Source organism: Symphalangus syndactylus, chromosome 8 (assembly GCF_028878055.3).
Source record: "Symphalangus syndactylus isolate Jambi chromosome 8, NHGRI_mSymSyn1-v2.1_pri, whole genome shotgun sequence".
NCBI lineage: Eukaryota > Metazoa > Chordata > Mammalia > Primates > Hylobatidae > Symphalangus > Symphalangus syndactylus.
Window position 1 is genome coordinate 27,617,482 of NC_072430.2, and position 24,328 is coordinate 27,641,809.

At 46.0% G+C, this 24,328-nt stretch overlaps 1 protein-coding gene and 2 long non-coding RNA genes across 28 annotated transcripts in view; 1 reads left to right on the forward strand and 2 right to left on the reverse strand.

The window, feature by feature from the left end:
• Positions 1–24,328, forward strand: part of FOXN3 (forkhead box N3) — a 463,072-nt gene that overhangs the window by 205,014 nt on the left and 233,730 nt on the right. For all 24 annotated transcript variants that reach the window (XM_063644035.1, XM_063644036.1, XM_055288474.2 and 21 more), the window contains one exon: positions 2,948–3,504. In XM_063644035.1, coding sequence (XP_063500105.1) covers positions 2,962–3,504 — 543 coding nt within the window. In that variant the 5' untranslated portion in view covers positions 2,948–2,961. The remainder of the gene's footprint in view (positions 1–2,947; positions 3,505–24,328) is intronic.
• On the reverse strand, positions 6,104–15,503 carry LOC129487559 (uncharacterized). The gene is made up of 3 exons (XR_008659369.1): positions 15,337–15,503; positions 9,253–9,345; positions 6,104–6,174 (listed from the first exon to the last, which is right to left on the reverse strand). It is a non-coding gene; the product is annotated as an uncharacterized lncRNA (long non-coding RNA).
• LOC129487558 (uncharacterized) lies at positions 15,913–22,920 on the reverse strand. Of its 3 annotated transcripts, none has more exons than XR_008659367.2 (5): positions 22,726–22,920; positions 21,961–22,153; positions 19,767–19,913; positions 18,981–19,205; positions 15,913–16,421 (listed from the first exon to the last, which is right to left on the reverse strand). It is a non-coding gene; the product is annotated as an uncharacterized lncRNA (long non-coding RNA). The 3 variants fall into 3 exon arrangements; XR_010122035.1 differs by lacking the exon at positions 15,913–16,421 and adding an exon at positions 16,455–16,785; XR_008659366.2 differs by lacking the exon at positions 19,767–19,913.

Sequence of the window (24,328 nt, forward strand, 5' to 3'; positions counted from 1 at the left end):
AAATAAGCAAATTAAAAAGAAAGAGAGCAGCATGTTGTCATAGCAACAGTGCAATTAAATTACTTTACTGTCAGCCATGATATAATTTTCCTGTTTGGAAGCTCAGGAGACATAAAACTTTCATTTAGAGCTAAAGTTGACTTCAGTGCCTGGGTAGTTCTCTTTTATACTCTACCGTGGGCATATGCTGGTCATCAGAAAATTTTCTGATGGGATCTGAGGAAACTTTAAGAAAGACAAGTGGTGCTATAATTCATTCATAAAGAAGTTAAAAGCAGGATCAGACCAGACTCTCTTGTATCCCCAAGCCAAAAGATGCTAGCTTGTTTTTTTGTCTGAAATGTGTCAGGGTAACCTCCTTATTTGACAGAAAGAAATATTCCCTGTGAGTGAACCCGAGACGTCTGGAGCATCCTGCCTGGTCTGTACTGCAATGCCTCATGAAGTTTTCTCTCCTTAAGAGTTGGGCATCTTGGCCAGGCACGGTGGCTCACGCCTGTAATCCCAGCACTTTGGGAGGCCGAGGCGGGTGGATCATGAGATCAAGAGATTGAGACCATCCCGGCCAACATGGTAAAATTCACCCCATCTTACTAAAAATACAAAAATTAGCCAGTCATGGTGGCACACGCCTGTAGTCCCAGCTACTTGGGAGGCTGAGGCAGGAGAATCGCTTGAACCTGGGAGGCAGAGGTTGCAGTGAGCAGAGATTGCGCCACTGCACTCCAGCCTGGGCAACAGAGTGAGATTCTGTCTCAAAAAAAAAAAAAAAAAAAAAAACCGGTTGGGCCTTTCACGACAGGGCCTTTCACGACAGCTCCCCCTTAGGCCTTGCGTCTAGCAGGTTCTACCTTTTGGAAGAGGGAAGATACTATAATTCACCGGCCCCCTTGGCTGGTTGGTTAGTGCCCAGGATTATGATTATGCCTTCTAGAATTCCCTAATAGAGCTTCCCCAGCTGAAGTGGCAGTTGTGGTGTTAATGAACATTTAAGAGATATAGAAGGATCATGTCTTTGCCTTTTTTATTTTATTTATTTATTTTTTTGAGACAGGGTCTCCTTCTGTTGCCCAGGCTGGAGTGCGGTGAGCCTCAACCTTCTGGACTCAAGTGATCCTCCCACCTCAGCCTCCAAAGTAGCTGGGACTACAGGCACACACCACACACCCAGTGAATTTTTGTATTTTTTTTGGTGGAGATGGCGTTTTACCATGTTGGACAGGCTGGTCTTGAACTTCTGAGCTCAAGGGATCCTCCTGCCTCAGACTCCCAAAGTGGTGGGATTACAAGCATGAGCTACCATGCCTGGCCTATGTCTTTGCTTTTAAATATGTTCATTCATCCCTCCTCGTCCTCCTCCTCCTCCCCCTCCTGCTTCTTCCTCCTTCCTCCCCTTGCCCTGCCCTGCCCTGCCCTGCCCTTGCCCTCCCCTCCCCTCCTCTCCCCTCCCTTCCCTTCCCTTCACTTTCCCTTCTCTTTCCCTTCCTTTCTTCTTTCCCTTCCTCCTTCCCTTCTTCCTTCCCTTCCCTTCTCCCTTCCCTTCCCTTCTCCCTTTCCTTCCCTTCTCCCTTCCCTTCCCTTCTCCCTTCCCTTCCCTTCTCCCTTCCCTTCCCATCATCCTTCCCTTCCCTTCTTCCTTCCCTTCCTTTCTCCCTTCCCTTCCCTTCCCTTCCCTTCCCTTCCCTTCCCTTCCCTTCCCTTCTCCCTTCCCTTCTCCCTTCCTTTCCCCCTTCTCTTCCGCTCCCTTCTGTTCTCTTCCCCCTTCTATTCCATTCCCTTCCCTTCCCTTCTTCCTGAAAACTGTTGAGACAGGATCTTGGTCTGTTGCTTAGGCTGGAGTGCAGTGGTACAGTCATGGCCCACTGCAGCCTCAGCTTCTTGGGTTCAAGCAGTCCTCCCACCCAGCCTCCCAAGTAGCTGGGACTACAGGCACATGCCACCATGCTCGGCTAATTTTTGTATTTTTCATAGAGATGGGGTTTTGCCATGTTGCCCAGGCTGGTCTCGAACCCCTGGGCTCAAGTGATCCTCCTGCCTCAGCCTCCCTGCTACAAAGTGGTGAGATTATAGGCATGTGCTACCATGCCCAGCCTGTTCATTTGTTTTCTAGGTAGATGCTTGATTTTCTTACTGGTTGTTTGTGGGGGGAATTAAAACCTAACACTCTTAAACCAAGCATATTGTTTTAGCGCTACAGAGAGTGGGAGACCTTTTGGGTTATCTTTACTGTTCTTTCTGTGTTGCGTCGGGTTCTGGAGGGTTGAACATGCTTTGTGTCTGTAGGGGTCATTCCGTTTGTAAACGTACCACCTTTTCGTTCTCTCATCAGATGTTATTTTACTCTGTGTTCTAGGTCATTGATAAAAATGGGGATGGTGGTGGGGTCGGGGTGGAGGGATAGAATTCTATGGCATGTTTTGTTGAATTGAATTGAATTTGCTGTCTTGAAACTGGCAGTTGCTCTCTTGACTTTTTACCAGTTCTAATTTCAGTTAATGGCTTATCTTACATTCCCATGTATTCTGTGTGGTACCTGAAGTTACTCGCTTTTCTTCTGTTCTGGAAGAAAAAGTAATTCACAATAAAATTTAACGTACTTTAAAACTGGTCTCCTGGTCTCAAGCAATCGTCCCACCTCAGCCTCCCAAAGTGCTGGGATTACAGGCGTGAACCACCGTGCCTGGCCGCTGTTATTGGTCTTATTTTATTTAAGGGGCATCAGGTCACCTTGCTATATGAATGGCGGGCTGATTTGTCTCATCAGCCTGTCTCTCTGTGGTCGAATTGTGGGATTGTGTTGCTTAGTGTGAGAGTCACAAGGTGGTGTTCCTGTGTAGCAGGGGTTCCATAGAGGCGGCAGTGGGAGGCAGCAGAATCAGAGGGGTACAGTCTGCATTTCTGTTTTGGGCCTCACCAGCTCATCATTTCTTTGTGATGTCTTTACTAGGAGCCTTCACATAAATGGGTCCAGTCATGCCTCCCAGTAAGAAGCCAGAAAGCTCAGGAATTAGTGTCTCCAGTGGACTGAGTCAGTGTTACCGGGGCAGCGGTTTCTCCAAGGCCCTTCAGGAAGACGATGACCTCGACTTTTCTCTGCCTGACATCCGATTAGAAGAGGGGGCCATGGAAGATGAAGAGCTGACCAACCTGAACTGGCTGCACGAGAGCAAGAACTTGCTGAAGAGCTTTGGGGAGTCGGTCCTCAGGAGTGTCAGCCCCGTCCAGGACCTGGACGATGACACCCCCCCGTCCCCTGCCCACTCTGACATGCCCTACGATGCCAGGCAGAACCCCAACTGCAAACCCCCTTACTCCTTCAGCTGCCTCATATTTATGGCTATCGAGGACTCTCCAACCAAGCGCCTGCCAGTGAAGGATATCTACAACTGGATCTTGGAACATTTTCCGTATTTTGCAAATGCACCTACTGGGTGGAAAAACTCAGTGAGACACAATTTGTCATTGAATAAGTGTTTTAAGAAAGTGGACAAAGAGAGGAGTCAGGTAAGCCTCTGTGTCTGGAACCCAAGTTTTTTTTTTTTTAATTTTAAATTTTTCTCTATTAAAAATGAATTTCTATTCACCACATTGAAGTAGCAGTTGTAAGTAGGTTTTATTCTATTTAATTCATTTAGATAATTTTAAAGAATTTCCTTTCCCTAAGCCTATTAGTTATGTACTGTTTATTAGCATTTGTACTATTTGAGGGTTTCCCACTGACAGGGTTTCCATAAAGATAAAACGGTGGTTTGCAGAATTGATTAGTTCTCAGTTATCATCCCTCAGTGTGGATGGGTCACTTTGGTTTTAGAGCCTTAACAAAGGTCAGTATTCCAAGGACAGCCATTAACCGTGAAGTATATGTATTTCAGAAAAACTGCCACCGTGGGCTAGAGAAAAATGGTGTTTCTTTTTTTCCCTGAATATGAACTAGGAGAAGGGAAATTTCTCCAGTGTTCTGGAATAAGTGGACAGGGATGAACATTGGGAAGAGTCTTGTGATGAACATTGGGAAGAGACTTGAGTATACTTATGCTCCAAGACTAAACAGACATGAGTTGCCCAGGTGACTGTCATGAAATCTGGTGTCTGTATAAGTGACAACTTTGAAATTCCCAGCTCAGAGTGGGTCCCATTTGAGACTGACTTTAAAAAAGTTTAATATTGACTTTAAAGCAGAGGTCCCCAATGTTTTTGGCACTAGGGACCCATTTTGTGGAGAGCCAAGGGGGATGGTTTTGGTATGAAACTGTTCTACTTCAGATCATCAGTCATTAGATTCTCATAAGAAGCACGCGACCTAGATCTGTTGCATACACAGTTCACAGTAGGGTTTGTGCTCCTGTGAGAATCTAATGCCACCGCTGATCTGACAGGAGGTGGAGCTCAGGTGGCAATGCTCACTTCCTGCTGTGCAGCCCAGTTCCTAACAGGCCACTGATTGGTACACAGCCCTGGGTTGGGGACTCCTGCTTTAAAGCCATAGTTTGTACTTCATGGTCAGTGAAAAGAAGACAGTTTTAATAATTTGCTTTCTTTTTCTTTCTTTTTTCTTGTTCTTTTTTTTTTTTTTTTTTTTTTTGAGACCAGGGTCTTGCTCTGTCACCCAGGCTGGAGTGCAATGGTGTGATCACTGCCCACTGCAGCTTTGACCTCCTGGGCTCGAGTGATCCTCCCATCTCAGCCTTCGAACGAGCTGGGAGCACAGGTGTGTGCCACTACACCCTGCTAATTTTTATACTTTTTGTAGAGATGGTGTCTCACCATGCTGCCCAGGCTGGTCTCAAACTTCGGGGCTCAAGTGATTCAGCCACCTCGGCCTCCCAAAGTACTGGGATTACAGGCATGAGCCCCCACGCCTGGCCTATTTTTGTTTTAAGGAACATAATAGTTTTAGTAGAAATTGGGCAACTGTTAAGAAGTGGAAAACAAAACTGTGATCTGACTTTGAGTGCTGAAAAGTAATGCAGCCTCAGTTAAGATAAATTGCCAGAGAAAGTTCCCTCCACTAAGTTTTCATGTGACTGTTTTCCCGCTTTGTGTGTTGTGTTAATAATGCTGCTGTGTGCAGCTGGGGTTCTGGTTCTCCCTCTTTTTGAAGTTCAGGTTTGGGCGCAGGACCACTGTTGTGTGGGGTCAGTGGCTGTGCGGGGCTGGGGCCTTTAATTTCTTTCTGTCTGGCAACATGTCACCATTTCAAGTAGAATCTTGAGCCTGAGAATATTCTCCTTGTCTTTGGCAAGGGACAGTATGAATCAGGAAGTGGGCTAGCCATATTGCTCCTTGCTCAAATTGGACGTGTTTGTGTGCAAATGCTCTTCAATCGGTTTCTGTTTGAGATGGGGGGGGGTGGGGACGCAGTGCTTGGGGAGGGGTGTTGCCTGGGAGGAAAGATGTGGGCACTAAGGAGAGATTTACTTTGATCACTGGTGCAAATGATGCCTGGGTCGAGCGTGCAGATCTGAATATTCATAAGTTTCTGGGCCCCTCCTCCCCAGGTCCTTATTTTTGTGTAGCTGTAACCATCAAAGTATGCCCCTTTAATCAGGGAGAGGAATTTCCATGACCATGAAGCTCTTTCTCCTTCCCTTCATATCTCAGGTTGAGCATTTGGAGAGCCACCTCTGGACTTGGCTTTTTTTGAGTGCTTTAAGATTATTCTTTGAGCTTGGAGGACATTCATTGCTACTCTGTAAAGAACCAAGTCTGTGGTATTTAAAGCTTCTGTATAGGTGGGTCTTTGTGGCAAGAAAGGGAAAGTCTTCAAAAGCAATTCCAGACTGAGAACGTGGAAAAGAAAGTGCTGCTCAGGTCCCCCAAAGCCACATGGCAGTGATAAAGCAACAAACAGGGCACTTAGTTTGGTGTAAAATGAGTCTGCAAGTTCCTGCATGCCTGAATCTTCGTGTTTGACATAATGCCGGTGCACATCAAAGTAATTTAGCAAATGCACACTCTGAAATGTTAGAAAAGACCAACGCCAAAGCGTGCAGCAAGACTTGGGAGCATTATTCATCAGTCAGCCTTGGGAGTGACAAGTGGGTGTTGGATGCCCTGTGTTGAGGCACACCGGGAGGAGCTGTTCTCCCCCCATGCGACCCCCCCAGCGGTGGATTCTGAGAGTCATGTTTTCCAGGGGTGAGGGTTGTCAATCCGGATAAATTCATGTATCACCTGTTGAAAGAGAATGGTTTTAAAGACTTGAGATTATTAATGTTATGAAACATTCAGTTCTGGCTTCCCAGCCATCCTGACCTGTATTGACATGTTTCTGATCAAATGCCAGTCAGTTTTGTGGTTGGGATTTTGTTCCCAGCATTTGTGATTCTATGAGAACAAAGCAAGAGGTGTGAGTTTTTCCACTTTTCTCCTCTTTCTTGGGTTCCCCCAGGCCAGCTGCTGGCTGCTGTGAGAGGTGCAGGCTCCCAGGTATGCTCAGGTACACCCAGGTCCTTCCAGGGCATTGACCTGGCCCAGTCACTTGGGGTTTGCTACTATGGCATTCTCCCTGATACTCTGCCCAGTGAAAGCTCCTTTAGCTCTATGGGTAAACTTGTTTTTTCCTGTGAGATTTTATTTGGCGGGAGCTCCCACACTGAAGTTGCCCTCAACACAGTGACTAAATGCACCTGAATGTTGGTGAGAAATACCTTAAATTGAACGGGAACATTGAAACCTTGCAAGTTGTATGCAGTGAATTAGCTATTCCACTTTTAATTTTCTTCTGAAAGTAAAGAATACTGTTAGGCTTGACGTAGCAGTGAAAATGTGGAATCCTGTGTGATCCCTGTCCCTGAGGGCTCGGAACACATACCCTGCTGGACAACTGTTTGGCTGGGATGTTGGGGAAGGAACATACTAGATTACATCAGTCACCTGTGGCACTTAAAAAACAATTCCCAGCCGGGCACGGTGACTTACACCTGTAATCCCAGCACTTTGGGAGGCCAAGGCGGGAGGATTGCTTGAGTGCAGGAGTTTGAGACCAGCCTGGGCAACATGGTGAAACCCTGTGTCTACAAAAAATACAAAAATAATTGGCTGAGCATGATGGCATACTCCTGTAGTCCCAGCTACTCGGGAGGCTGAGATGGAAGGATGGCATGAGCCCGGGAGGTGGAGGTTGCAGTGAGCCGAGATACAGCCTAGGTGACAGAGCCAGACCCTGTCTCAAAAAAAAAAAAAAAAAAAAAATTCCCATTTTCTTTGGCCCCTTTCTGGAGATTGTGATTCATTAGGTGTGAGGTGGGTTGGGGAAAATTGGTAGTTCTACTAAGCTTCCTAGGTGTTTCCAGCATGGAGCCAGGTTTGAGAATCCCTGAACTAGGTGCCCTCTTGAGGTCTTTCCAGTTGCTGAGATTTCATCAAGAGCATGTTCTCATGAATGAGTCAGTCAAGGCAAAAGAGACAGCTTGGCTTTCGTTTTATCTCTTAAAGGACTTCAAAAGATAAGAGTTTTATTTTTATGTTTGAATCATGGAAATTTTCAAACATACACAGAACTAGAATAGTGTAATGAGTTGATAAACCCCCATGACACACATCCCGATTCAGTAGTTGACAAAGGTTTGTCACACTTATTTATTCTTTTTTGTTGTCGCTATTTCTGAAGTTGTTTTTTTGATTTTTTGTTTTGAGACAGGGTTTCACTCTGTTGACCAGGCTGGAGTGCAGTGGCATAATCATAGCTCACTGCAGCCTCAGACTCCCAGGCTCAAGCCTTAGCCTTAGCCTCCGAAGGTGGGACTACAAGTACATACCACCATGCCTGGCTAATTTTTTTGTGTGTGTGTATTTTTCATAGAAACGGGGTTTCGCCATGTTGCCCTGGCTGGTCCCAAATTCCTGGCCTCAAGCAATCCTCCTGCCTCAGCCTCCCAAAGTGCTGTGGATTATAGGCATGAGTCACTGCACCCAGCCTTGCTGAAGTACTTTGAAGCAAATGACATTTACAATTCAGACATTTCAGTATACATAAGAATAATTGACAATTTCTTACATAACAACCATGCTAAAGTCCCCCCTAACAAAATGAACAATTATTTGGTGTTGCCTAATACCAGGTCTATATTCAGATATCCCTGTTTACAAAATGTTTGTTTGAATTGGGTTCCAAATGTGGTTCTTGCAGTGCCTTTTGTGATGTTTCCTGTCCGTGTCAGTCTACAGCACTCCTATGCCCTCTTTCCTTTTTCATTCCCTTCCCTGTTAAAAGAGACCCATGGCTTACACTATAGAGTACTTGCATTCTGTTTACTTCCTTGTGATTTCATGTAACTTGCTTCTCTCTCTCCATTTCCTGTCAAATGGAAGGAAGTACGAACGTCTGGGTCACATTCTGGATATATCACTTCCAGAAGCCTGGTCATCCCCCTCTTGGGGAAGCTGAGATTGAGCCATGGGTTCACATGAGGTCACTGTTCCCTACTCTATAAAGTTCCTCATTAGTTTTTTTTTTTTTTTTTTTTCATTTCGTCTATGGATGATCTGTGCCTAAATCAATTAAGGTAGAGTTTTAATGTCTGGGATTAAGTTTTACACTCCCTAAATACAGGTCTTACTTAAGAGTGTAAGATTAGCATGTACTAACCTCTCTGAGTACTTGTAAATGAGAAGTAGAATGCAGTTATTTTTTTCCAGATTGGATTATAAGGTATGTGTATATTTCTATTTCCGTGCCTTTTTTTTTAACCTTTCCTCTTGCTACTTGAACAAAAAACATTGTCATCAAAGGGTTTATAAAGGAAACACTGTACAAAAGTATGTTTATTATATCCAGAGCTGAGTGCTTTAAATACAATTTTAGCTTATAAATATAGGCATGCTTGCTTTTTGCTTTCCATATGCAGTATCTGATTTCTTCCTCACTAAACCCTATGAAGTAGGTCCTATTATTTTCTTTCTTAAAATAGATGATGAGTTAAGCTCTGAGTGGTTAAGTAACTTGCTAGAAGTTGCACAGCTAGTAAGTGCAGAACGTACTAGGAACCTAATTGGAAGGAACCTAATTCCTTCCAACTCTTTTTTTAAAAAATTATTTCTTTAATTTATTTTTGAGACAGGGTCTCTCTGTCACACAGGCTGGAGTACACTGGCATGATCATAGCTCACTGCACCCTTGAACTCCTGGGCTCAAGTGATCCTCCTGCCTCAGCCTCCCAAGTAGCTGAGAATACAGGTGCACGACACCACATCCAGCTAATTTTAAGATTTTTTTTTTGTTTTGGTAGGGCTGGGCATTATGGCTCATACCTGTAATTCCACCACTTTGGGAGGCCGAGGCAGGCAAATGACCTGAGCCCAGGAGTTTGAGACCAGCCAAGGCAACATGATGAAACTGCATCTCTGCAAAAGATAAAAAAAATTAGCCGGGCATTGTGGCACGCACCTGTAGTCCGGCTACTCAGGAAGCTGAGTTGGGAAGATGGCTTGGTGACAGAGCTAGATCCTGTCTCCAAAAATAATATATTTTTAGTAAAGATGGGGTCTTGCCATGTCGCCCAGGCTGGTCTTGAACTCCTGTCCTCAAGCAATCCTCCCAGTTGTGAGCCACCATGCTTGGCCCGATTCCCTCCAATTCTGAAGGGCATGTGCTTACCCCTGGTGCTTGCCTAGGCCTTCTCAGTATAGCAGACATTGTAGATGATCTCTCTGTGCTTCCTTTAAATATCCTATGAATATGGGTTATAGGGGATTGAAATAACCCAAATAAACCCAGAATTAACTCTGGGGGCACATGATAGAGAAAGGCAAATACAGAGTATATTTCTGTATTGTTGAGATGGGGCTCAGTTGTCAGCACATGTAAAGTTCTTGCGTCTGCACAGAGCACACAACTGCCTGCTCAGCTTCTGGTTTCCAGGCTCCATCCTGAGCCCCCTGCCTCATAGGACCCCTTCAGTGGCATCAGAGCCGAGCGCAGAAGCTTTTCTCCCTGCATGTACACTGTTGATACAAATTGTCCCTCTAATTTGCTGTTCTCTTCATGTTTGCTCTCAGTAGATGAGATTCTTTTTCAAAGGCAGTTTTGAAAATGAGGTTGCACCCAGGTGTGGTGGCTCACGTCTGTAATCCCACACTTTGGGAGGCCAAGACGGGGGGCATCATTTGAGGCCAGAAGTTCAAGACCAGCCTGGCCATCATGGTGAAACCCTGTCTATACTAAAAATACAAAAAGTAGCCGGGCCTGGTGGCGGGCGCCTGTAATCCCAGCTACTCAGGAGGCTGAGGCAGGAGAATTGCTTGAACCCGGGAGGCGGAGGTTGCAGTGAGTGAAGATCACGCCCCTACACTCCAGCCTGAGCAACAGAGTGAGACTCTGTCTCAAAAAGAAAAACAACAACAAAAAAACTGAGGTTGCACCTCTATGTGTCAGCACCCCACATGAGCAGTTGCTTCTAGTTTTCTCTTCTTGGTGTTGTGAATGCAGTATCAAGAGCATTTCCCCTTCCTGTGACACCAGTCAACTTACCTGTCTCATTGATGGTCCTTTTAGGAGGAAGAGATGACTTATTTTTTTTTTTTTGGATAAATAATGCTCCTTGGAAGACAGTGTGGTCTGGTCCGGATGTGTAAATTCCTAAGAATTAGTATAATGTAGGGTGGGGTGGAACGTGTAATTTCGTAATGTGTGTGAGACTCCTCTGTGGTCTCTGGGTGAAGTGACAATCCTCTTCATCCTCGACCTGGGGCTGCCTTGCCCAGCGTCGGAAATGGCTCTGCCTGAAGACAGCCTCCTTCTCACCGGTGCCTACTGCCAGGCAGGCTGCTTTCTGCTGTCTGTGCTATAGGCTATGTCACCTCAGAAGGTTGAGAGTTTACCAGGGTCTCTGAGGGGCCAGAAATAAAAATACTCCCTTGTCATAGGCCCTGGAATAGGAAGCCATTCATACCAGCATCCTCTGTGATCCCAAGAAAGTGCAGCTCCCTGACCCATCCTGCCGATTTTTTTTTTTTTTTTTTTTTTTTTTTTTGAGGCAGAGTCTCGCTCTGTCACCCAGGCCGGAGTGCAGTGGTGCAATCTCGGCTCACTGCAACCTCTGCCTCCCCGGGTTCAAGCGATTCTCCTGCTTCAGCTTCCTGAATAGCTGGGATTACAGGCTCGTGCCACCACGCCCAGCTAATTTTTGTATTTTTAGTAGAGACGGGGTGTTGGTCAGGCTGATCTCGAGCTCCTGACCTTGTGATCTGCCTGCCTTGGCCTCCCAAAGTGCTGAGATTACAGCCGTGAGCCACCGTGCCCAGCCCCATCCTGCCGATTTGTTCCTTCCAGACTGTTCATTCCTACTTCTTCCAGTCATCAGGTGTCTTGGGTGGGGGCACATTTCCGTTGTCTTGCTCTGGCAAACTTTTCATTTGTCTGCTCATTCATTCATTTATTCAACAAACTTCCTAAACTACCTACTATACTAAGTGCTAAAAGAATACAGAATTGAAAGTACCATGGCCACTGCCTGTAAGGCACTCATGGTCCAGTGAGCCCTCCCCTCAGAGTCTCCCTCTCGCTAGCGGAACTTCTCTAGCAGAAGCTCTTACTGCACTGCTGTATGCCCTTTGTATTCTCTGTTTTCTGTCTCACATCGTTGCTTTTGTGGCCCTTCACGGATACACTACCTTTCTACTCCTCACAGTGACTTGGCCAGGAAGATGCCATTAACCTGGATAGGGGTCTGTCTGAGGCTGCTGGGAAAGCTTCTGGGCCCTGGGGCCCTATCAATGTATCTGTCCAGTATCTCCCCCTGTCTCCTGTTGAGAAAATGTTGCACTCTGTTTGGTAGGGCTTTGTGGCACCTGGATAGGTCTACCAGATACTTCATTGATGTACTGCCTGTATATCCAACCAGCAAGAAATGGTTTTCAGAACCTTCCCCGTTGGGCTGGGATTTCCCTTTGAAATCATTTTGGCTGCAGGATAATTCTCTGCAGTAAATAACATAGGAAGCTGGCACTCTGACCTCCTATTTGAAAGTTATGAGTTTAGGCTGGGCGTGGTGGCTCACGCCTGTAATCCTAGCACTTTGGGAAGCCGAGGTGGGGTGGATCACTTTGAGCCCAGGAGTTCGAGACCAGCCTAGGCAACATGGTGAAACCCTGTCTCTACAAAAAATACAGAGATTAATTGGGCGTGGTGGCATGCGCCTGTAGTCCCAGCTACTCTCCTGAGGCTGGAGAATCGCTTAAACCCGGGAGGTGGAGGATACGGTGAGCCATGATCGCACCACTGCATTCCAGCCTGGGTGACAGAGTGAGACCACGTCTCCAACAACAACAAAAAGTTAAAAAAAAAAAAAGTGTGATTTGATTCTTGCTTTTTGTACTCTTAGTAGTTTACATTCCAGGGAAGCAGGAAACATAATGCAAAAATAAAAAAGAATAAGTTACCGTAAGTACTGGAAGTGTGCTGATCAGTGTGAGATTGGTATCATTCAAAGTTAGGCTGGCTTCCCTTTCCCAAAGAGGGGCACTGGGTAAGCTAAAAGACAATGATGGGCGAGTTTTGAATATTCCTTATGTTCACTTGAATAAGCTGTTACAAAGCATTCTTCGGGTGTAGGAATGAGCATTAGACCTCCAAGGATGGATTGATCAGAAGGAGGCTTGAGTGTTTATTGTAGAAAACCAATTAACAATGATTTAAACAAGCTAGGGGCGTATTTCTCCATTACATGAAAGAAGTCTTGAGGAGCTAGACAGAGACGCACATTCCCTCTTCTCTGCTGTTCTTAGGGCATTGCGGATTTCCATGCTCAGTCTTCTCATGGTCCAAGATGGCATCAGCTAACATGTTCCCATTTTAGGAAGCAAGAAGCAGAGTGCAGGGAAGGACAGGAGGGAGTCTTGCTGACTTCTGGTTTTAAGGGGCTTTTCCAGAAACCCCACCCTCTGCTTTGATCTTATTGGCTAGAGCCTGGTCACATGACTCCTAGCTGCAAGGAAGGCTGGGAAATGGACTCTTTTGCCTGATCCATTGGAACCCCAAATTAAATGTTGATTCTGTTGCCAAGCAAACTTGGAACTTTCTGCCACAAAGTTCTGGATGTTTAGGAGACAAATGTTACTGGACCCCAGGGATGTGTTGGAACAGCGTCAGAGGAAAGGACAGAGAGAGATGGTGGCTGGAATGTTATGTAAATAAGAATAGGGACTTGTTGGAGGAGCTAGGATGCTAAATGGAAAACTTTAAATTGCATTGGTAACTTAAGTAAAGCAGAGATGCTGACCCATTTTTTAAACATTCCAAATAACCAAGGTTTTGCTTTAAGATATTCTGGTCAAATTGCATTTAATGTCATCAAAAGCGATAGCTTGATTGAGGTGAAGATGTAGTCTGTGCCAAGGATGATAAGAAGAAAAGCAAAGAAATAGATGGTTGAAGATAGTAGCGTGAAGTCGTTCTTTTAGTAATAACTTGATGGATTGCTATGTAAGATTACAGACAGTTCCATGAACAGGATGAAGTCTTTGATTTGTGTATGTGTGTGTGTGTGTGCTTGTTTGAGTACCTTTGCTTGTGAACTCAGCAGGAGACAGTAAATACAGGCAGAGAGTCTATACGCTTCCCAGGGGAAAAAGCTCTCCATTTACCCTTCCTTTTCTTCCTTTGGTCTTCACAGGGTTTGTGGGATTTCCCTCTGGACCCCATGGGGTCGAGTTCAGTGTCTTCTTTCTATTTATTGGAGTTCTGTGAAGTGCCTCATAGAAGGCTGTGACTGTCCTCCTTGAGGGACAGGACTGATAAGTGATTTAACTAATGTCATTAGACAGAAAACACCCACCTAGCAGAACATGTGTACATGCTTTGTTTTTAGAAGGCCAAGTCATGTGAGCGCTGACTCTGATCTTGGCTATAGTAGAGGGGGAAGAAAAGTCCCGAATCTCCAGGAATCAAGGTACAGGGAGCCTGGCACAGAGGTAAGGCATAGCATCACAGTAGGTACTCCTGGAATACTGTGCTGTGTGCTGAATTCCTTCGAGGCTTGTAAAGTTGAGAACTGGTGTTTGCAGCTGTGGTTCTGAGGTCTTGCAGAATACCTATTGTTGTTGTTGCTGTTGAGTCATCCAGGCTGGAGTGCAATGGCGCGATCTCAGCTCACTGCAACCTCTGCCTCCTGGGTTCAAGCGATTCTTCTGCTTCAGCCTCCTGAGTAGCTGGGATTACAGGCTCACGCCACCATGCGCAGCTAATTTTTCTATTTTTAGTGAAAACGGGGTTTCACCACGTTGGCCAGGCTGGTCTTGAACTCCTGACCTCAGGTGATCCGCCCGCCTCAACCTCCCAAAGTGCTGGGATTACAGGCATGAGCCAGTATGTCTGGCCCCTAGTTTGCAAAGTAAAAATTGGACTCTGTATTTATGAAAATAAGTGGCTTCAGTCATTTTAGAAGCATTTTCAGCAGTGGTTCATTCATGCTACCCTTGTTTGTGGAGTGCCAGGCACTGTTTTGGGTGCTGAGGATACAGTGGTGACCTCTGGCGGGTCCCTGGCTGCTCTCCTAGACCTTCCATAGGGTAGCAGTGAGGGTAGGGGAGGAGGAGGAGGCAAGTGGTAAATAGTAGTTCCCTCCATGGACACGGTAGGTAATGCACCAGATTGTGTTACATGCAATGAAGATAATAAAACAGGATAATGTACTAAGGGAGGAGGGTGGGATGGTGGGAGGCTTCTCAGAGGATCTGACTAGGCCATGCCTTGAATGGCAAGAGGGATGCAGCCATGCAAAGATCTGAACAGAGAGAACAGCAAGTGCAAAGGCCCTGAGGTGGCAATGGCTCAAAATGTCCAAGGAACAGAAAGAAGGCTAGCAGTTAGTGTATTGGAAAGGGGAGAATGTTATGTCTAAAAGGACAGGAGGGGGAACTACTTCTCTGGGGCTTGTTCCAGTGGTGCAAGAGAGAGATGGTGGGAGTGATGCTAGCTTGAGCCAGGGTCGGGGGTTGCAGATGAACATGTGTGGGCAAATTTGGGTGGGGAAATTGGATGGGCGTTAGTGCCAACATTCTCTTTTGACCATGTTAAATTTGAGATGGTTTGCGGACATCTAAGTGGAGCTGTCAGGAAGTTTCCTATATGAGTTTCAAGCTCTGTAGAGACATTCGGGTAGAGGTATAAATCTGAAACACAGTGCATAGGTGTTGGAAAATAAAGAGATTTCTGGATTACCTCTCAATCAAAAAGAGTGAAATCAAACCTCTATTTCAGTTCTTACATGAAATTGTATTTCCATTAGTGTTTGACTAGGAAATTCATTTTGGGGTATATTCAGCATGGGAAATAAAAACAAAAGATGTTTACATTTAGAAGGAGACCCTCTCAGAATTATTTCAACAATAACTTACCTCTAGTTGCTGGCTGTAGTTTTGCAGGCAGAAGAAAACAAACCTTTACTTTTGTACCAAGAGTGCAACTTCTAAATGTGCTTGGGGCAGCCACATCTCTGATGTCAGGAGAGAAATGTACTCCAGTAAACATCTTACTTAGCAAAGCCCCCTAACCCATGGCTTCTGCAAGTTCTCTGCCATCTGGTCCCTGGATGGAAAGAGGAATTTTTCTTGTATATGTGTCTCCATAGCAACGAGTTTGCAGTTGATATGGAAAGTAAGCAGTTGCCTTAGCAACGGAGTTACTGATGTGGCGGCTTCCTTGCTTTCAGGGAATGGATAAGCTGACCAAACTAGTTTAGATGCATCCTGTAGGGCGCTGTAATGTAGAGCCGCACACACGGCCCCTGCCAGTGTAAAATTGGTCTAGCTTTAAAAGAGATCGCAGCCCCTCCCCCTTCCAGAAGGAAGGGCTTACAGCTGTAATAAATCAGACGAAAGTAGTCGCTGTCAGTTGAAATAGATCATAAGAGGGATCTCCTGGCAGAATTTATTTAGTTCAGCTCAAAGGAGAATGTTATAGTCAAGGGTACACTTGGTTGCAAGGACAAGAGAGTCACCCGAGTTGGCTTAAGTAAAAGGATACTTGTCCCAAAAACATAACAGCCAGTCCCATGGAGCGGGAGCAGTGTCAGAGAGCAACAAAGCATATCTCAGGTCCACGGCCATTGGAACTGCCTCCTCTGTTCCTCTGCGGCCACGTGGATGCTCATCTCTGCCTTTCTCTGAGGATCTGTTCCAGCCTCCTCCTTGCAGCCCAGCTCCCTCTGTGTGATCTTGATTCCTGCCTTCTCACACCGTTGGCTTGCCCTGCTGGGATGTTGGTGCCAGTCCCTGTGATGTGATGGTTCCAGTGCCCAGTGGCATCAGCACCATCATCTCTGTGCCTTGTCTTTGTCATCATTTTAGATACTAGGACTTGTCCTTTTCCTGGGCCAAGCGTTCAGCCCTGGTCAGAACAGGGGCAGGTCCCCCAGATCAAGATAGCTGCTCGGAAAATCCCTTCATCTGGAATTAGGCTGGGGCTTGAGTCTGAAACATATCTGCAACAACAACAACAAAAATTCAGGAAAGCCTTTGATCATTTGAAGACCATTTTATTGATTGATTGATTGATTTGAAGTGAAGTTTTGCTCTTGTTGCCCAGGCTGGAGTACAATGGCACGATCTTGGCTCACCACAACCTCCGCCTCCCAGGTTCAAGTGATTCTCCTGCCCTAGCCTCCCGAGTAGCTGGGATTACAGGCATGTGCCACCATGCCCGGCTAATTTTGTATTTTTAGTAGAGACAGGGTTTCTGCATGTTGGTCAGGCTGGTCTTGAACTCCCGACCTCAGGTGATCTGACCACTTCAGCCTTCCAAAGTGCTGGGATTACGGGTGTTAAGCCACTGTGCCCAGCCCAGTACTAATGAAAAGAAAAGTAATATGGAACTTTGGAATATTTTGTGCTTTCTTTTTCCCTCCGTCCCCTCAGAATACCTCTTCTAGGTGATGAGGATTAACATGCCAGAGAACACTGGGACTATCTTGAACCTCTGTTTTCTTGTCATCTCCATGGTGCCTTCATCTTTCTTTCATTCCAGTTTATAAATTGGGGGCTTGCAGTTCCCACACTAGCAAAGCTTTTCTTTGGTGACTACTTCTCCCTGTCGGCGGCCCTCAAAGTGCCCATAATCACAGAGTTGAGCGATTACCAGAAATTATAAACTCTAGCCCCCAATCCAGACAGAAATAAATGTCAGCTGTCCAATACAAGTTGTCCTAATAGTCAAGATCAGGAGGTTTGGTAATAGTTCTTGCTGACTGTTATGCACTAGCCCGCATCATTGCACTGTTATTTTCAAAATGGGGGAAAATGTGATTACTCTATCCTGGGGACTGGGGATGACAAAACTCTGGTGGAGGATACTCAACAGAATAAAAAGAGACCAGGAAGGCTACAGAGTGGCTTCTGCCAGTTGCCAGGGGATTGGGCAATGGCCAGAATTTTGTGGTTGGGGAAGCAAAAGGAGAAAGGGACTCCTAAGGTTTAGCAGTGCCACTGGAAGAATCCTGAAGACAGAATTTTATTAGCTGGTTCCTTCAGAATAGTCAGACTGGGGCTGGCGACAGGGAGAGAGGAGGTCCCTTGAGTCATCAGACGTGGCTTGGCCAGAGGTAGGGACACATAAGCGGGAAGACTGAGTGTGAAAGTGGGAAGTGACGTTTCCATAGGACCTGTTGGGTGCTGTTTGGAGTCGTGTGAGGCATTTGTATCCATGGTCTTACATCTTTTTAACAACTGTAAAGCAGTTATTATATGCTTTTTATAGATGGGGAAGCTGAGGCTCAGAGAGGTTCAGTGGCTTTCTGAGTTGACACAGCCAGATATTTTTAGCCAAGGTCTGACACTTCCTTGCTCCTCCTTTACTCTAATTGGCTAAAACAAAGGGTCGCAGTGGGATAGAGAGGGAAGTAAGTTTGGGAAGGTAGGCTGAGCTAGACTGGGGGGTTTTGAGTGCCAGGGAGCCCAGACTTTCCCCCTAAGGTGGTAGGGGGCCCTCAGACGTTTCTGAGCCTAGCCACAGTACAGACAAAGGAGTCAAGTGCTTCCTTCTGATGCCGTAGAGGTTCTTGCAGAGCCCTGGTCTCCACAGCAGGGATTTTTTTTTGTTAACTTTTATTTTAGGCTTGGGGATACATGTGCAGGTTTGTTATATACATAAACTCGTATCACGGGGGTTTGTTGTACAGATTTTTTAACCACCTAGGTACTAGGCCTAGTAACCAATAGTTTTTTCCTGATCTTCTCCCTCCTCCCACCCTCCACCCTCCAATAGGCCCCAGTGTGTATTGCTCCCCTCTATGTGTCCATGTGTTCTCATCATTTAGCTCCCGCTTATAAGTGAGAACATGTGGTATTTGGTTTTCTGTTCCTGTGTTAGTTTACTAAGGATAATAGCCTCCAGCTCCATCCACGTTCCCGTAAAAGACGTGATCTCATTTATTTTTATGGCTGCATAGTATTCCATGGTGTATATGTACCACATCTTTATGCAGTCTGTCATTAATGGGCATTTAGGTTGATTTCATGACTGCTATTGTGCATAGTCACAGCAGAGATTCTTGCTGCCCAGAAATTTATGGAGAAAAAGGCCACAGCAGTCGCTGATTTTCCATAGCTTTAACTGACTTGGACCAGATTTCTGCACTAACAAATAAGGGGGAAAAAAGTCTACTGCAGCATATTTCTCATTTTAAGTTTTTTTTTGTTTTTTTTTTGTTTGTTTGTTTGTTTGTTTTTTTTTGAGATGGAGTTTCACTCCTGTTGCCCAGGCTGGAGTGCAGTGGCGCAATCTCAGCTCACTGCAACCTTCCGGTTTCAAGCAATTCTCCTGCCTCAGCCTCCCAAGTAGTGGGGATTACAGGCATCTGCCACCACACCCATCTAATTTTTGTATTTTTAGTAGAGACGGGGTTTCACCATGTTGGCCAGGCTGGTGTCGAACTCCTGACCTCATGATCCACCCGCCTCGCCCTCCCAAAGTGCTGGCATTACAGGTATGAGCCACTGTGCCCAGCCAGCAGTGGCTTCTTGATGCTCCAGTCCAGCATCTGTACCTGGATTTGACTGATGTGGTCCCCATCATACTCTTATAGAGTCCTTTTTGCTGGGATCCTGGAAGATGATCTTGGTTTATAGATGAAGAATCTGGGGTCCAGTGAAAGTGACTTGGTAAAACCCACAGATCTGTGCCAAAAGCCTTGGTCAGCTGCCCCTTGGCCTGATGCTCTTTTCTCTGCATCAGTTCATTGCTTCACCTCTTCTTCAAGGACTCTGATTAACTGGAAGTGGACATAAACTGGTGTTATTTATGTGAGATTTGTTTTCCTTCCTACGTCTTAGTTTGGGTCACTGAATATACTCAGTTTTTATAAGTGATTTGTCGTTTCTGTGTGTAACTTCTGAAAATGTGCTTAAGTCTTTGAGAGTATGCTTTAACCTATAAATTTTGTTTCATGGATTACTCAGAATGTCCTTGAATTTTAGCCTTTGAATGAGTCTCTGGACACTATTTTGCATTACCTGCCTATTAGTATTTAGCCATTGACGAAATCCACACAGATCTTTCCTGGTGAGCAAAGGACCTGATCTGCTTCTTGGTGCTGATGTTATGTGGAGAGTTTGCATATTTCCCAGAAGCAGTGACAAGTGTGACTGGAAGACTCTTAGAAAATTTTTTACTTAACTATCTGTCTTGATAAACTCTGTGTTCATTATCTTTGGTTCTTTGACTTACTTTGAAACTTCCCCCCGCCCCAGCCTTGAGATCAGCTTATATTGGGCAGGCATTTTTTCCCAGAAATAATAATATTAATATTAATAAATAGTAATAAGGTAATTACACTACTCCTGTATGGTATCCTAAACCTTCTCATAACTTGTTCATCCATTCAGCTAATGTTGATTCCATGCTTGTAAACAGGCTTATGCTAGGCACCAGGGAAGCTGGATGATGAAGGTATAGTCCCTGTCCTCCAGGAATTTCCAGTCTAGTGGGAGAGACAGACACATGAAGAAATAGTCATTGTACACCTTGGTGTATGTCAGGCATATGAGAGGCTGTGCTGGGCAGGAGAGGGTGTGAGTGCTGCTTCATTTTACACAAATCGGTGAGAGAGAAAGCTTGGATGCTGTACCGAGCATTGAACTAGGTGTTAGGAGATCTGGGTTTTATTGCTAATTTGATTGCTAACCAGCTGTGTACCTCTCTGAACCTTAGATTCCTCCATTCAATTCAGTAAACCTTCTCTTGTGGGCCCACTGTGTTCATTCAGTGTGTTTAATTAGTCATTCATCTGTAAGCCGAAATGTCCTGGACACGTGTTCCTAAACTACTTGCCACAGGGGACTCTTTTATTCTCCTCCTTATTCTGTGCTTTTGTTAGACACATGAGCATCAGTCACAGGCTCTGACCAGCATCAGATAACCAGTGTCCATAGGGTGTGTTGAGAATATTTCTGCCCAAAGCAAAGGAGCTAGATGTGGCAGCTTACATAACGATGTTGCACATGAACGCGTGATTTCCAAAAGGCTTTGGGGAAGTGTCAGAATAAAATCCTGTCCTCATAATTCTAACTCTGCAGAAGAGCCTTTCCATAGGAGAACAACCCGAATGGGTTGTGTGTGATTTTCAAAGCCCTTTCCTATGCTATTATTAAAATTCTAGGAGATCACTTAGTTGGGGAGTCACCAGCTGTGCTTCCAGTGATCTGTCTCCCTGGGGCCCACTAGGTTCCTCGTCCTTTCCTGTGTCTCACAGCAGTTGGAATCTAGCTCTTCTGACCATTTCCCCAATGCTAATGGGACCCTGGGATTAGAGAATAGTAACTTCAGGTATCCTATTCCTGGAATCCCAGGTGTGTTCATGGCTGTGAGGGCGCTCAGCGCACGCGTATATCTGGCCAGATGCCTTAGGCCAGGCATGTCCATGGTGAGCATTGTTGTTTTTCTTTCTCTCTGTACACTTCTCTTGATGATGTCATTTTCTTTACCAAAAAGCTTTACTAAACTCCTGCTGTGGTTTGAATGTGTCCCCCAAACTTCATGTATTAGAAAGTTGAGGCTGGGCGCGGTAGCTCACACCTGTAATCACAGCACTTTGGGAGGTTGACGCGGGCTGATCACCTGAGGTCAGGAGTTTGAGACCAGCCTGACCAACATGGCGAAACCCCATCTCTACTAAAAATACAAAAAATTAGCTGGGCGTGGTGGTGGGCACCTGTAATCGCAGCTACCAGGGAGGCTGAGGCAGGAGAATTGCTTGAACTCGGGAGGCAGTGGTTTCAATGAGTTGCACCCCAGCCTGGGCAACAAGAGCAAAACTCCATCTCAAAAAAAAAAAAAAAAAAAAAAAAAGAAAGAAAGAACGTTGATCCTCATTGTGGTGGTGTTGGGAGTTAGGGTCTAATAGAAGGTGTTTGGGTCATGGGGGCACCACCTTCATGGATTGATAAATACCATGATTGTGGGAGTGGGTGCCTTATAAAAGGATGAGTTTGGCCCCCTTTCTCTCCCACTCCCTTTTTTGCCCTTCCGCTTCCCACCATGGGATACTGGAGCAAGAAGGCCCTCACCAGATGCCAGCCCTTCCGTCTTGGACTTCCAGCTTCCAGACTGTGAGGAAACAAATCTGTGTCTTTATAAATTATCCACAACTCCCAATGAAGTCAGGGGGCTATGAAACGTACCTGTGATCTTCCCTTGTCCCGAGCCAGTTTCCTGCTCTAGACAAGTTGTACCTCTAGGCTCTTTCTCCTCTACTTTTGCCCCTCTGTAACTGTCACTGTGTCATTTCTGCCTCACTCTGGACAAGCCTGCCATCTCTGCAGGTTGATTTATTGCCAGATGGTTATTTTGTTAGCAGTGGTTGAGTCTTATGAAATGTAATCCCAAATGATCTTTTTTCTCTCTGTGTGAAATGTGCGGCGTGCACAGTTTGTGCCATTTGTATACCCTGGTGCTGAGGTGTGGTGGTTTATGGGGGAGCTCCGTTTCTGGCCGCCATGTGGCCGTGGGAGATTGACAACAACGCTCACCCTCAGCACTTCAGAGACAGCCGTGAATGTTTTCAGATAATCTGTTCGGAAATGGCGGCTTATTCCCACAGTCCTGTGGCTGGATGTCTTGTGGCGCTCTGTGCATTTCCTGTGTAAGCAGGTGTTCAGGGTTGAGTTGTATCCCGCAGAAAGATAATGTTGAAGTTCTCATCTCTGGTACCATGAATGTGACCTTATTTGGAAAAGATGTAATCAAGTTAAAATGAGGTCACACTGGATCAGGATGGTTTGTAATCCAATGTAACTGGCATTCTTTTAAAAAGAAGAGAGGAGGCCAGGTGGGGTCCTGTAATCCCAGCATTTTGAGAGGCCGAGGCGGGTGGATTGCCTGAGGTCAGGAGTTTGAGACCAGCCTGGCCAACATGGTGAAACCCCATCTGTACTAAAAATACAAAAATTAAGCCGGGTGCGGTGGCTCATGCCTGTAACCCCAGCACTTTGGGAGGCCGAGGTGGGCGGATCACAAGGGCAGGAGTTTGAGACCAGTTTGGCCAATATGGTGAAACCCCGTTTCTACTAAAAATACAAAAATTAGCCGGGCGTGGTGGTAAGTGCCTGTAGTCCCAGCTACTCGGGAGACTGAGGCAGAAGAATCTCTTGAACCTGGGGGGCGGAGGTTGCAGTGAACTGAGATCACGCCACTGCACTCCAGCCTGGGTGACAGAGCAAGATTCTGTCTCAAAAAAAAAAAAAAAAAAAAAAAAAAACAAACAAAAAAAACTAGCTGGGCATGGTGGTCTGTACCTGTAATCCCAGCTATTCAGAAGGCTGAGGCAGGAGATTGAACCTGGGGGGGCGGAGGTTGCAGTGAGCTGAGATTGCACCTCTGTACTCCAGCCTGGGTGACAGAATAAGACTCCGTCTCAAAAAAAAAAAAAAAAAAGACAAGAGACACAGACACACATGCAGGGGAGGACACCGTGTGAATGTGAGGGCAGGGGTTGGAGTGATGGCTCTGCAAGCCTAGGAACAGTGAGGATTCTGACATCACCAGAGAGGGTCATAGAACAGATTCTGTCTCCCAGCTTCTAGAAGGGACCAGCCCTGCTGACACCTGGATTTTAGGCTTCAAGCCTCCAGAACAGTGAGGAAATACATTTCTGTTGTTGGGGCCATCCAGCTTGTGGCACTTGGTTACAGCAGCCCTGGGAACAGAGCAACAGAAAGAAGTAGCAGTGAGTTATGAGTTTCTGCCTACACTGAGAGACTTCAGGAATAAAACCTAATGGAAGGTACTTAGGAATATGCAGTGGGATTGTGTCCTTTTACAGAGGAGGGAACGATCCAGAGAGGTGCTCACAGCCACGCAGTGGGGGCTGGTGATAGATTTGGATCCAGAACTCAGGTCTCCTGGGCTTAGAACTTCTCTCCCTCCTAATGCTGTCTGTGGGAACATATTTGAAACCTAACTGGGTTCACATTAAAGAAAAGCCATAAAGTTAGGGGGCAGATGGTTTGGGTTTGTTTTCCTCTCCATTTTTTTTTTTTTTTTTTTGAGACAGAGTCTCACTCTGTCGCCCAGGCTGGAGTGCATTGGCGCGATCTCGGCTCACTGCAAGCTCCGCCTCCCGGGTTCACGCCATTCTCCTGCCTCAGCCTCTCCGAGTAGCTGGGACTACAGGCGCCCGCCACCACGCCCGGCTAATTTTTTTGTACTTTTAGTAGAGACGGGGTTTCACGGTGGTCTCGATCTCCTGACCTCATGATCCGCCCGCCTCGGCCTCCCAAAGTGCTGGGATTACAAGCGTGAGCCACCGCACCCAGCCTCCTCTCCATTTTTTGATGAGGAATGAAGGGATCACAGATCTTGACAACAAAATGGGAAGAGTTTATAGGGTTCCAGGTTGGAGTGCAGTGACGCCATCTCGGCTCACTGCAACCTCCACCTCCTGGGTTCAAGCAGTTCTCCCGCCTCAGCCTCCTGAGTAGCTGGGACTACGGGCACGTGCCGCCACGCCTGGCTAATTTATTTTATATTTTAGTAGAGATGGGGTTTCGCCATGTTGCCTGGGTTGGTCTCGAACTCCTGAGCTCAAGCAATCCACCCACCTCGGCCTCCCAAGTGCCAGGATTACAGGCATGAGCCATCGCGCCCAGCCAGGGTTCCAGTTTTATTAGCCACATAGCCTTCAAGCAGAGAGCACGGTGGCACCAACCAACCAGGCTGTATTTGGGGACTGTTGCTTATTTTTCATGCACTTGGTGCTGAGGCTTGAATTGGTACAATAAGATGCAATACCTGCCCAACATTTCTTATTCGGGGCCTAGCTAAGCCTTGAACTGGTAAGAAGCAGCCTTTGTTTGGGAGAGCATGTTCTTCTGCAGCAGATCCTTTTGGTTGAACCAT